Source organism: Plectropomus leopardus, chromosome 18 (assembly GCF_008729295.1).
Source record: "Plectropomus leopardus isolate mb chromosome 18, YSFRI_Pleo_2.0, whole genome shotgun sequence".
Classification (NCBI taxonomy): domain Eukaryota; kingdom Metazoa; phylum Chordata; class Actinopteri; order Perciformes; family Serranidae; genus Plectropomus; species Plectropomus leopardus.
The window spans coordinates 8,455,457-8,468,448 of record NC_056480.1 but is presented as its reverse complement, the minus strand read 5'-3'; the positions used below and the strand labels follow the sequence as shown (position 1 = coordinate 8,468,448).

The 12,992-nt window shown below is 40.5% G+C and overlaps 1 protein-coding gene across 1 annotated transcript in view; it reads left to right on the top strand.

Annotated features, from left to right (window-relative positions):
• The window catches only part of LOC121957621 (dolichyl-diphosphooligosaccharide--protein glycosyltransferase subunit STT3B), a 122,667-nt gene that overhangs the window by 73,665 nt on the left and 36,010 nt on the right, over window positions 1–12,992 (top strand). Inside the window, exon 4 of the mRNA XM_042506306.1 lies at window positions 5,215–5,280. Coding sequence (XP_042362240.1) covers window positions 5,215–5,280 — 66 coding nt within the window. The remainder of the gene's footprint in view (window positions 1–5,214; window positions 5,281–12,992) is intronic.

Here is a 12,992-nt window from a genome sequence, read left to right as displayed (position 1 = left end):
ACCTTTTACAGGACATTTGGTACCTTAAACATTAACAACAGAGCCTTCATCCTTTCCCATCCAATGCATTTTTTTCTCCTAATACATCCGAGATGTTTTCCTCCTGTGTCCGTCCAAAATCATTTTTAACTCTGCAGGAGTCTCCAAAATTCACCACTTAACTTTTCAGGACTCATCTCGGGAAAAAAAAAAACTGTCACCACAACCATTTGTCTCACACCGGGAAATGTGTATTAGGGTGTGTTAGGGACATCTGTTTGTCTCTGTGCCGTTATAATGGCCTCTTGTCATCTTGTGCGTACGGACAATACATCTCCAAGTGAGGCAGGTGTTCCTCGCAGCAGCCATCACTGCCTCTTAAGGTGATGTGTCATCAGCGAAGCAGCGCCATCGAAAAAAATCCCTTTCCACTCACCTACCACCTCTCACGTCCTTCGTTCTATTTGGCAAGAGCCCTGAAAAACAATCATCCCAGCCATGCACCACTGCTTCCCATTATCAGTCTCATTTACCCACATATGTCTTTGCGTTTTCCTTTCCTCTTCTCCGTCTTTCTTCTATCTCTTCCTTTAATTGTCTTTGTCTTCTTTTGTCCCTGCCATTGTTTTTGCTCTCACTGTGTTTTGCATTCTACCTCTTCCTCCTTGCTCTTCCCACCTTGCTCTCTCTTCTTGTATCTCATTAGTGCTCGTTCCGTTCCTCGCCGTCTCTTTACCCCTGTCTCCTCCTCCACGTGGCCAAAGCACACAGAGCCACTCTCTCAAGTCTCAGCCCAATCTTCATTATCCGACTCCTTCATTTTATCCGCTAATAACCCATTCAACTCCACTCGCTTAATCTCTGTGTTTACCCCCTCCACCCTTCCCAACACACACACACACACACACTCACACACTCACACACACACTCCCATAATCTATAATTGAATCCTCTCACACCCAGGAGAGCTGCTCTTTTTAACACCACAGCTCTTGGTAACATGAATACACACACACAGAGTTGCACTGCTTCCCTCCCTCGCTCCAGCCCCGTGCACCATGCCCACATTGTTGTAACAGTAATTCCACTCTTTCTCTGGGCTCACATTTAATTAGCTGGACTGGTATCACACTGTGTGACTTCTGTGTCTCAACAAAGTGAGCGGAGGCTGGGAGGGCAGTTGGGAGAAGGGGCTGAGGCACCAGTTGCCACATGCCTCTGAATGGACAAATGCAAGGCCGCACGCCTGCGTTGGCTCAGCCTGAGTGGAAATATTGTCCGAGGAGAACACAGCAGCTCGCACAGTGACCGTTGTCATCGTAATCCGTCATCACGCTTGTTTTCACTCTTAAACAAAAGAAGCAGAGACTCAACATGGAAAGTGTTTTGATGGTTGAGCCGTTGGCGATGCTCGCTCTGTTGCTGGTTTACACCTGCCTTCATCTGATGCAGTGTAATAACACAGCCCTGCAATTAATCCTGTCTACCTCCTGTATGATTTATTGCAGGACTGTTTTACTAGACTGCATGACACAGGAAATATACAAGGTTCCCACTGTCATTGAAAACCTTGAAAAGTCATGGAATTTTTCAATCACATTTTCCAGGCCTGGAAAAGTCATGGAACAAATATAAAACATTGAAAGATTTGGGAAAATTGTGGAAATGAATTGAATTCAATAATATAGCTTAATTTTTATTTTGTTTTTGAATATATATATATATACATATGTGTGTGTGTGTGTGTGTGTTTTCTTTAATTTTTTTTCTTTTTTATTTGCCTTAGACCGTAAAACTTAGAAAGTTTGGGGCATTTTTTTTTGTTTTGCTTTGTTTTTTCCCTATTTTTATTTATTTATTTATTTATTTACTTATTTGAGGAAACAGATTTGAAAGACATGTTTTTTTCAAACATTTAATTTTCAAATTTCCGACGGCTCTTGAACACATTAGGCGTGTTGCTTAAATTATGGCTAAATAGAGTTTAAATCTGATATCTTTAAAAAATCATCAGGCAAGTAGGGCAAGACAAAAAAGGTCCTTGAAAAGTCACAGAAAAGTTTTGAAATTGTGTCTATTAGGATGTTTGGGAACCCTGAATATATGTATATATATGTAGCTCTGTGTGTTAAAACTCAGATTCACTTTTTTTAAAAAAAACAAAGTGTCTCTGCACTGGATTTTGGGAACCCAGTGAGTTTGCTAAAGAGAAAAAAACAATAGGGACGTGGGGCAAAAGCCTGGGTGCGTGTGTTGGTGGCTGAGTGGATAAAGCAGGTGCCATTTGAGTAAAGGCAGTGTTCTTGCTGCTGCAGCCTCAGGTTTGAATCCCGCTCAAGGCCCTTTCCTCCATGGTCCCCCCCCCCCATCACACAATTGATCTTTTCTATCTAATAAAGGTAAAAATTCCAAAAAATAATCTTTAAAAAAATAAAATAAAATCAGCCCAATCTTCCCTAGAAAAATGAATCTCCTCTGAATGGGGCTTGAGTCCATGTTATTATGCATCCCACTACTTTTTTTAAAGTACAGTTGGGTACTTTTCGCATTTCACCTGCTACCAGTGCCTGGAATTCAGTATCGGTACCTATGTTACCTTTTTCTGGTACTTTGCTCTTTCTGTAATAACAGAAATGTAATTTTTCAACAAGCTGCAGGGGTGTTGTAGTTTTGTACTCCTTATCTGTCTCAACAAGCGATTATGCTTCTCCGCTCTTTTTTAATCCCACGTAGTGTTCAGTCTTTGTCTGTCTGTCTGTCTGCTTGGGCGTGTGTGTGTGTGTGTGTGTCTGCTCCTGTCTCTAGCTCACTATTTAGACACAGCTGACAAGTATGTGGTTTAAGTGTGTAATTTTAAAAACACAATCACAGACAACACTGATACAAGGCTATTTATAAAATACAATAGAAAACAAAACAAGATCAGATACCTAAACTATGCCCGCAGAACAGCGCTGCAGCGATAGTTTTGGCTTACTGGGAAGCTGATGGAGTTCCATTACTGGTTGATGGAGCTCTGTGTGGCAGCCTTATCAGCCTTTTGGCTCTTTGCAGCACTGCCGTCTCCCATCTGAACCTGTCAGCTCCCAAAAAGCTTTGTTGCCAGCTTTGCTATTGAGAGAGGATTGAGCTTTCTGCCACAAAGGGATTTCTTGGTTAAGGTTAGGAGGAATAGTGTGGTTTGGGTTGAAATTAATAGATTTCTGCCATAAAGGCAGATTTTTCCCATGTGCGCTTTCCTGGCTTCGGGGTGCTTTGGGCGCGCTTCCTGTCTGAACGTGCCGTTTTCACCCAGTTGCACTTAAAGGTACTGAGAATTGGCACCTATTGATTTAACATCAGCTCATACTCTGTAGTATCAACTAGGGCTGATAACGTTTAATCGGTTGTTAAGTGTTTTATCGAACATGTAAAATTTTATCAATTAATCCATGCTATGTAATGCTGTCAAAGTAAATGCATTATGTTCCTGTGAGCTTTGATTGAGAGAAAAAACTCATTTGGTATCCTTTAAAATAAGCAAAGTTTCTATGATGTTGGTTTTTTCTGGCTTTTTTTAAGATAACGATTTATCGAGCGTTAATTTTACCAGTAATCGATTAAGGAAAGTAATTATAATTTGCAACCCTAGTACTGACGTAATTTACTTGTTACCCTTGAAAGCACAGAGTTTGTTACCCAACTCTGGCTGTGATTGGCTAGTACGTGTCACGCCAACGTGTCAGGATTGGCGGCGGTTAGGGTTAGGGCTTAGAGGCCATTGTTAGGCTTCGTACTGGCATGGTAAGGGAGGAAAAAAAAAACAGTGAAAAGGATGCACACATCCCAGCGTCCAATGATGTTGCTGGACCGAAGAAACATTTGGCAAAGAGGAAATAAACCTTCAGCAGATTTGAAATCCTTCTTATAGGAGCTCCATGGTTTGCGGCCCTGTTTATTTCCAATCACAGAACGGTGGGGCAGGACTTGCCAAGACAAGCAGTGGGACCCATAACAAGCCCCTTAGGCCTGTAAAACCACACAGAGCAAAAAGGCCCTAACACAACGAAAGCCCCACCCTCTTATAGGAGAGATTATATTCAGGCCACAGACCTACTTTCTGTGGCCCACCTCAAAAGCACTGCTTGAGGACAGTTTATTTTTGTGTTCCTGCCTGCAACGACAGTATGAAGCAGCCTCAGTGAGTCTATCTGTGCAGTTAATTGATCCAGGAGTCTGTCTGTGACGCTCTGCTGGGTGTTTGGGCGAGGCGAGACCACCTCGGTCCATTGATCATTGATTCCCCTTCATCAGCAAATCTCAGGCTTTGTTGGATGTCATCAGCTGGTACTCTCCCTCAGTTTGACACTTTGAAAGAGCTCTGTTAAGTGCATCTTTGTGTTTGTGTGTGTGTGTGTTTACTTGGAACTTTGTCATTATCGCAGTGTGTTCTCGAATGGTAATGTGTACACTTGTCTGCTTTATCGGCCTGTGGCGGAGGAAGGAGAGCTTGTTTACAAGATGTTTTCATTGGTCTAGTCTGAACTGCTCTCCCCTCATCCGCTCTCTCACCAGAGCTGGCTGTTCCACATCTGCTGAGATCATTGAACCGCTTTTTAAAGGTATACTATGCAGGAATCTTCGGCAACTGTTTGTAAACATTATCGCCAGAAAAAGTAAAGGTGAACGCAAACCCCCAATATGCAGTTGAAAAAGGTATGTAATCTCAATATATGGAAATATATATTATCGCAATATTCGGCAGTGATATTGTATTGTGACCTAAGTTTCGTGATAATACTGCATCATGGGGCCTCTGGATGAGTCCCACTCCTTACTTCTTATTTATGATGATTGAGAAATAAATTATTTATCAGTCTATACACTGTTTTCTTTTTTTTTTTCCCCAGAAAATCCTGCATAGTGTACCTTTAAAGACGGACAAAATAAAATAAATACATTTCTCCACTTGCTCTTAAATCTGGTGAATCACAATGTAAACAAAACTTTTAATGAGACTATGATGTTTCAGCAAACAAGTAGAGTGAACCTGCCTGAACTCAGTTCAGATTCAATTTGTCTGCTGTAATTGTCGGAGAACATCAGGTCATTTATCACAGAGAACGTGCATCCTCGGCTGCTTTAGTTTTTAATATCCCTGATACACAAACTATGGGTCTGCATGTCTTATTTGATGTGGATGCATATATGAATATTTTCATAACACACTGCTGTAACTCTCTGTCTCTCTCATAGGTGAAATCCGTGAAGACGGGTTCGGTATTCTGGACCATCGGCTGTTGTCTCTCCTATTTCTACATGGTGAGAAAAGTTCACACACAAACACTCACACAGACACACTGGGTACATGCTAGCTGTTTATTGAAGTAAACTTATTTTGACTTAGTTATTTTTTTTTTTAGCAATAGCAGTTGTAATTCAGTATCACATTGGTACTTTGTATTTTCATTTATAATTTAACTATTTTTAAAAAATATTTTAACTTGTGTATTCTCCTTTTATTTTTTAAAAAATTTATTTTCTTATTTGATGTAAAAAAAAAAAAAAAGAAGAGTTGTTTTTGTTGCTTTTTCTTCTTTTTATTTTCTTCTTTGCTTGTGTTTTTGTTTTTCTCACCGCTCTGCAACCAACTTTGCTTCTGAGAACGAAAACGTTATTAATTAAGATCACTGAGTTTCAGTTTGTCATAATTTAGGTTTTTATCAATTCTGGTTCCAGTATTTATCAGCCTCTCTTTCTGACCATTTCTTGTTCTATTATTTGAGTAAGACGGAACACCAAAGTACAGTTTATTCAAAGCAAAACTCTCTGCCACAAACAATCATCCCACATAAGCAACAAGGGATTTCGTGATTCTTTTCAGTTAAAATGTAAGAAGAAAGACTCTGTATTTTGGCATTCTCAAAGAACCTTCACTGTTTTGTACTTTTGCCTTTACTCGAGTTGAACACGCTGGCACGAACTGAATCTGCGGCACGATGATGACAAGAGTGGACATCAAAAACGTTGTACTCTCACACGCTGCTGCAGGAAACGCTTTGTCATTCTAGTCAGGCTTCTTCTCCGCTATGAAGTTATTGCCATGTTTTGCAACTGTCTTTTGTAAAGTCGCTCTGGTTCTGGTCTGCTGTTTTTTTAAACATTTCGAAGTTGGAAATCATGTTTTCGCAGCAAATCCCACTTTATATGTATTTGGAGCTGATCACAAATTCAGATCTTGATAATTTACTCCTGAGATGGTAGTGTTCGGGAGCGATTGTCCTCTGTCCAGCGCGGACATGGCCAAGACATGGCGAAAGTGGAAGAGCAGTTTCACCAGCGTCGTGTGCATTATTTATGAATTCAGGCACAAGCCCATCAGGGGATTGATGAGAGAGATGAGATAAAAGGCGATCCGGGCTCACTGCCTCGGCGACAGATTGTTTGCATGTGTGTGTGAGGGAGTGTGAGCTCCTATGAAAATCTCCAGCTTCTTGCTCATTCCAGGCTAAATCTCTGTGGCTGGCGGTGAGACAGATATCAAATGAAACAGATTACCGAAATCCAGCTTCATCGATCACACTGGGCCACGGTGTCCGAGGGGGCGTAGAGAGAGGATTGGGGAGATAGGGGACTGATGGAAAGATGAATAGAATGGGAGACAAAACAGAGAATGGAGACAAAGGGACAGAAAAGGTGTGGAAAGATAAAGACGGACAGGATAGAGTGGACAGAGAACGATAAGACAGGAGAGAGAATATGTTATGATGTGTAACTTCTGCACTGTCCCCGTCACAAGGAATGGGAACATTGAGTCTCCATGCTTCTCCTTATTACCGCTTTCTCTCCTTCACACCCCCCCTCCTCGCTGATATGATGTTCCTCTGTACTGTATCTGCAGCCCACCCACTGTTGCAGATGATTCCTCCAGCAGCAAGCAGCGGCTTGCATGTCTCCATCAACACCACCAACGTCCCAACCGCCCCCACTGTCTCCTTTCAGTCCTGCACACGGACATGCACACACTCGTTGACCTGCCTGTGCTTTTTTTTTTTTTTTTTTTTTTTATCACCTTATGCTGTCACTTTAATCAGGATATGGCCAAGGCTACGTTTTCCCATGGGGCTTAATCGAATGTGACACTCGTAAAGCAGATATGGAGACAGAGAGGGACAGATCCCCTGCCTGGATATTGGCATAATCAGGGAGGGAGAGGACAGAGAAGGACAAGATTAAGAAGAGGATCAGAGCAGCAGGACCCACTGATGGACAGGAGCCATTCTGGGTAGCTGCGCAATATCCTCCTTTCATCCCCCCAGGGGTGAGGGTGGAGAGAGGGAAAAGCAGAGGCACTGCATATTCCCAAAGCTCTGGCTTACCTTTCTCTCTAAACTGTCCAGAGTCGCCTCTGTCTGAGCAACCTGTAACATCAGGGCACCAAAAGCTCCTCTGCTTAATCAGGTATTGATTAGATGCCCTGAGCACAAGGCTCCTAAGGTGATTGTTAAATAGGCGTCTCTTCGTTTAACATTTTAGCCATGCTAGTGGCGTGGCTCTGGGGATGTCAACTGTCAGTCCACCACTTTGGTTCAGACTGAAATATCTCAATAACTAGATGGATGGATTGCTCGAGAATTTTGTACAGATGCTCATGATCCCCAGAGTGTAATAAAGCCTAACAATAACGCCATAAGCAGGTCAAAGTGTTCACTCGTCAAATATGTCAACATCTACTTGATGGATTGGCACATTTTTCACCGACAGTCTCCAGAAGATGTTTCCTAATAACTTTTGCGACCCTCTGAAGTTTCCTCAAGTGCCAACAGATTTTGCATGAAAGGGATTTCCATAAATTTTGCATAGACATTTATGTTCCCCTCCTTTGATCGTCAACTTAGGGCCAGCAACAGGTTTTACTTTTCTGATGAAATATTTGCAAAAACACTACCATTGGTCTCAGCTGCAACGTTGTGTTTTGTGTGAATTAATAAATATTACCATGCGGACATCGCTGAAGTAAGATGATTAACACGGTGAGCAGTACACCTGCTGAATATCAGCATGTTAGCACAGTGATTGTGCAACGTATCCTCATAAAACGGCATCCTACAAAAATACATACACAGTTTTAAATGATGTCCTTCAAATTTGCCTGCAAACTGGTAGTCTGCCGTGAAAGCCTAATTGTGCATCTGTTGCTGCAAGATGCAACATTGATATCAGAATACAGACTTCACCATTTGTGTGTATTTTTGTTGTTTATTCCATCTAAATGTCATTATCTTTAAGCACTATTTAGTTGTACATATTTAATAGTTAAATTAAATCGATATTATGATGGTCCATTTGGAAATTAATCAGCAATCAGGCAAAGGTCACTGCAGAAAAGTCTAACATTAGTCATGGTTGCAGACGTGGTAAAAAAGTCAGTTGTGAGATCTCCTGTAGGTTTGATCTTGGGGTTAAAGACAACGTGTTTTGCCAGCTTATACAAAATGTGGCGAGATGACCCAATGTGAGCCAGCGAGAATATGCATCAGGTACACAACTCTTTGTGATACAGAACGAAAGACACCACTGTCGGGTGAAATGCAAAGTTTTTAGGGAGTCTCATACTGCCAAAGCATAGCTCTGGTTTGATCATCATCTGACTTATATTTAGACATACACACATACAGAGGTGGACTATAATGTGAATTCACAGAGCAATCAGTGATGCCACTGCAACCTTTCCGTTGACCCTCGCTCATTAGGTTTCTTTGTTTATAATGTCACCTTAAAGTCTTCTTAACGAACCAGACAGTCACTGCTGCTGTTAGAGAGGACGCAGTTAGTAAATAAGCACGCACAAACTGAACGGAATTCATATTTATATTCATTAATGGACCAAATGATGCCTAACGACAGCACAAAGGCAGGCTGCAAACACTTGTGCACACATAGATGAACACACACACACACACACACACACACACACACACACACACACACACAGTAAAACCCCTTTCCCCGTTGCATGCTGTGTTCTCTATATCCTCTTCAGAGTGGCCCCGTGGTCATCAGATAAGCCCAGTATGAAATGCAGAGAACGATAACAGCTAAAAGACTTTGCTCCAAACATTTTCTGATTCCTGCCCTCCGCTGTTAGCCTGTGGCTCGGGCAAAGGGCTGGCTGTTAGAACCATAATTTCAAATAGAGCTTATTCATGCACACACACACACACACACACACACGCACACATACATATATGCACACACAGCTTTGGTTTTTGTTTTGGGCATTCATCTTTTCATGGTGCTCTAATGTGACCAGCTGGCCTGTTTTCCCCGTTTTTGTTTTCCCTTGTGCTGGCATGATCTAAAGACTCAGGAGGTAAATCTTTTATCAAGTTACATTGGGAAGGTAGAATTTACTGAAAAACAAACGCTGTTACCACCTTCGTGTCATATCAAAGTTAGCCCATTTACCGATGTCCGACTTGTGACGACTTGTAAATAGCATGCTAACACAAAAAGCTATGATGGTGAACATCGTGTATGTTCATTCATTGTCCATAACCGCTTGTCCTTGTAGAGGTCACAGGGATCGTGTATGTTATACCAACTAAAGATAAACATGTTAGCATTGGCAAGTTACCCAAGCAGCAACCACCAGGGATAGAAAAAAATGAAGCAAACATGAGAGTGCTGAAAACTGGAGTTCCTCTAATTGAGGCTGGCTTCAAGAGCAAATCACTCCCCATAGACGCCCATGTTAAAATACCAGACTCCACAGCAGAAATAAACATGTTTACAGCCTTGTTGCAAAAAACAGTTTTCGTCTGTAGCTAATTTCAACATTAATGACAACTAAACGGGGTGAATTTGTATAAAACGCACCTGTTTGTATTTTATTTATATTTAATTGAATTAAAGTTACCTCGTATTGACAGAGTATAGGTGTAGCTGTAGCTATTTCCTTTTTCATATAATGTTTTTTTTAAATTGGTTTATAAAGACAAAACAAACATACATAAACAAAATCAACAATCAAATGAGCATGAAGACATTTTGGGTGGGAGGTTGGGTGGTTGTTAATAAGAATAATAATTAATCGAAATAATAAAATCAAACAAGGATAAAGATAAGTATGTAAATAAACAAATTGATGTGTTCTTTAAACTAAGATCTTGAATCAAAACATACACACAGAAACAATGGAGGACTAATGGTTACTCTACAGTGTGTTTCAAATACTAATTTACATAAAGTCAGGTTTAACATTTGAGACATATGCTATCCATTTTGTCCAGTTCTCAGTAAAAGCGTCCCTGTGAGTTCTCAAATGAATTGTAGCTGTCATTATTTCTTGCATTTTCAGTTCATGAAAGTTAAAGGAAATGTTTGATCACCTATAAAAGTCTTGCTTAGTGTTTAGTTGTATTTAAAAAAAAAAAACCTCTAGGCAGATTTTCAGTTATTCCGTTAAGTACATTCTTTCTTTAATGGTTTTAATGGCCTGTTTTTTTTAGTTAAAATTAACATTGAGCATTTTCTCTGTCTAAAAGAATTTGATCACAAAAAATCATGATCACAGTCAACCACAGTTGTAATGCTCCATGCTAACCAAGTCAGCAGCTAGCAGTGGGGTTAGGCCCACCCTCTCATCCAAATATGGTCACTTTTGTAACAATAGGAATTTTTGTTAAGATATTTGTTGCAGTAGACCGACCCGGATGTATTGCTAGTGCGGCACGGACCTGTTTTGTGGTTGCGCCCAGAGGTTTTCGGAAGAGTTAGATGCCATGTGAACATGTGCGCCTTTAAAGTTTAATAAAGTTATCACCTGGTTGGGTGATATCAGGAATTCTGAAGTTTTTGTGATTATACAAAATCAAATTTCAACAACTTTTTGCTCCAAAAATGCAAAATGGTGACCAAATGCCAAACTCAGGGCTTCAAAATGGGAGTCCACAAACCAACTTCACGGTGGCTATTTTTGTTATTTTATAGTCTATGATGTCGCCATGTTGACGTTAGTATTTAGCACCACTGCACCTAAATACAGCTTCAGAGAGCCACATGACTGCAGACTATTAAATATATTCAACTTGGTGGTTAATGACACTTAATATATAAGGAACATGCGGGCCCATTATTGTCTCAGTGTTACTAAATCCTGCTTTAGAAATAACTTGGTAAGTGAACTCTGTTTCATAAACCCACATGGGAAATTATATAACTGTAGCACAACAGTACGGTAGTTAACTATTTATTTAGCATGTAAATCACACCAGTTATTAGAGCCGCTGGTAATCTCCATTCTGAGGTGCCCTGGACGCTTGCAAACAGCGACTATGGGGATTTTTTCAGTCACTCTCTTCCCTTCCCTCTGACATGGCGCTGAACCTCCCACGCTTTTGCCCAGTTAAGTACCCAAAGGGAAAAACAAGCCTTTAAAATAATGTTGACTTTGACTCTCTGAGTCAATAATGCACCTCAGTGATGCCAGGGAGTCTAACTCAGAGGGATCAATATTTTAAAGAGGCTTTTTTATTAGGTTCACCCTGAAAAACACTGGTACGGTTGGCGTGGTTTTTGTGAATTAACTCATGCCATGATTCCACAATCATGCTTATATTGACTCACAGACCTGCATAATTAAGTGACTGGATGACTCGTCCACCAAGTCTTTGTAGACTCGAGTCCAGTGTACAGTATCCTTTGGAATTAAACTGATCGATTTTAATGTTAAGGAGCTTTTTTTTGTCTTATTGCAAATACAGCATGTTTGGTACCTGCAGTAGATTGCATTTAGTTTTGGCCAAATGTCGAGTCGTGATTTGAATTATTGTACATTTTCTCTCTCTGTTACTGGACATTGAATAATGTTAAAGTTTTGCAGCTGCAGAGCCAGCAGCACTGCACACTGTGTTTTGAGTGTATTTTTAGTGAGTTCCCTGCCAGTCAGAAACAGAGACTCTATCAGCCGTCCCTGTGTCAACACTTAAAATGAGTCTTAAATTGAAGTCATTTCTGGTATTCATTCAAGTTACAGTTCACATGCTACTAATTGGCTGTCACCATCTGAGAGAGCAGATGCAAACTACTGACAAAAGATAATTGCACCTAACCATTCAGCTAGGAACTTATTTAGGAGTTTTTTCCTCTCACTCTCTACCTTAATGTAGCATATTAATGCTTTTATCAATTAGACATGATGTGCTTGTTTTTCCTGTGATTGCAGAAGCGTAATGAATGTTCTTTTTATCGTACTGAGCAGGTGCAATGGGGCGCTTTCCAACAAGCTGCTGCAAATAAAGGATCAAACAATTTGCGTACATGCAATCCCTTTTCCTGTGTAATTCACTCTCCCTCTTTCTCTGTTTCACTTTCTAGCACTTTGCAACTCTCCTCTCTTGTTTCCTCTGTCTCGCTTTCTTTCTCTCGACACTCTTTCCCTTCGCCTGTCTAGTGCTCTCACCGTTTCCATCTGCCCTTTGCTGTAGTCAAGTGTAGGCAATTGAAAACTTGTCAGTGATGTTTTTGTAGTCGTTTTACAGCCCCCACATCCAGCGCTGTGATATTTAGCAGACCTAAAAAAACGGCTGAGGTAAATTTTAGTGGAGCTTTTAAAGTTATTGGTGCATCTCACATTTTACGTCTAACATGTAAAGTATGATTGCCTAGTTTTATAGATCCTATATACGTCAGGTTTTTATAGCTGTGTGCTTGTGTCTGGTAGTGAAGAAGCACTAAGACTAAGACGGTTTTACATCCGTTTTTGACGGCTCAAGGTGTGTGAGGTGATTTTTGTGCAGGGGTGCATGTATTTAAGAAGAGCTGCTTGTATGAATGGACTGATTAACTTTTTAATCTATTTACATTTTGTTTGCAAATCATATCGCAAGTATTCGGTTTTTGCTTTACTGATATATTGGAGCCAGTCAGTCATCGAGCAGATTGACAAAAAATATCTATTTCTGTTTAAATAACTGATTGTTTCTGTCATTTTTTTATTAATGAGCTATTATGTTCATACTTGTATTTTGGGT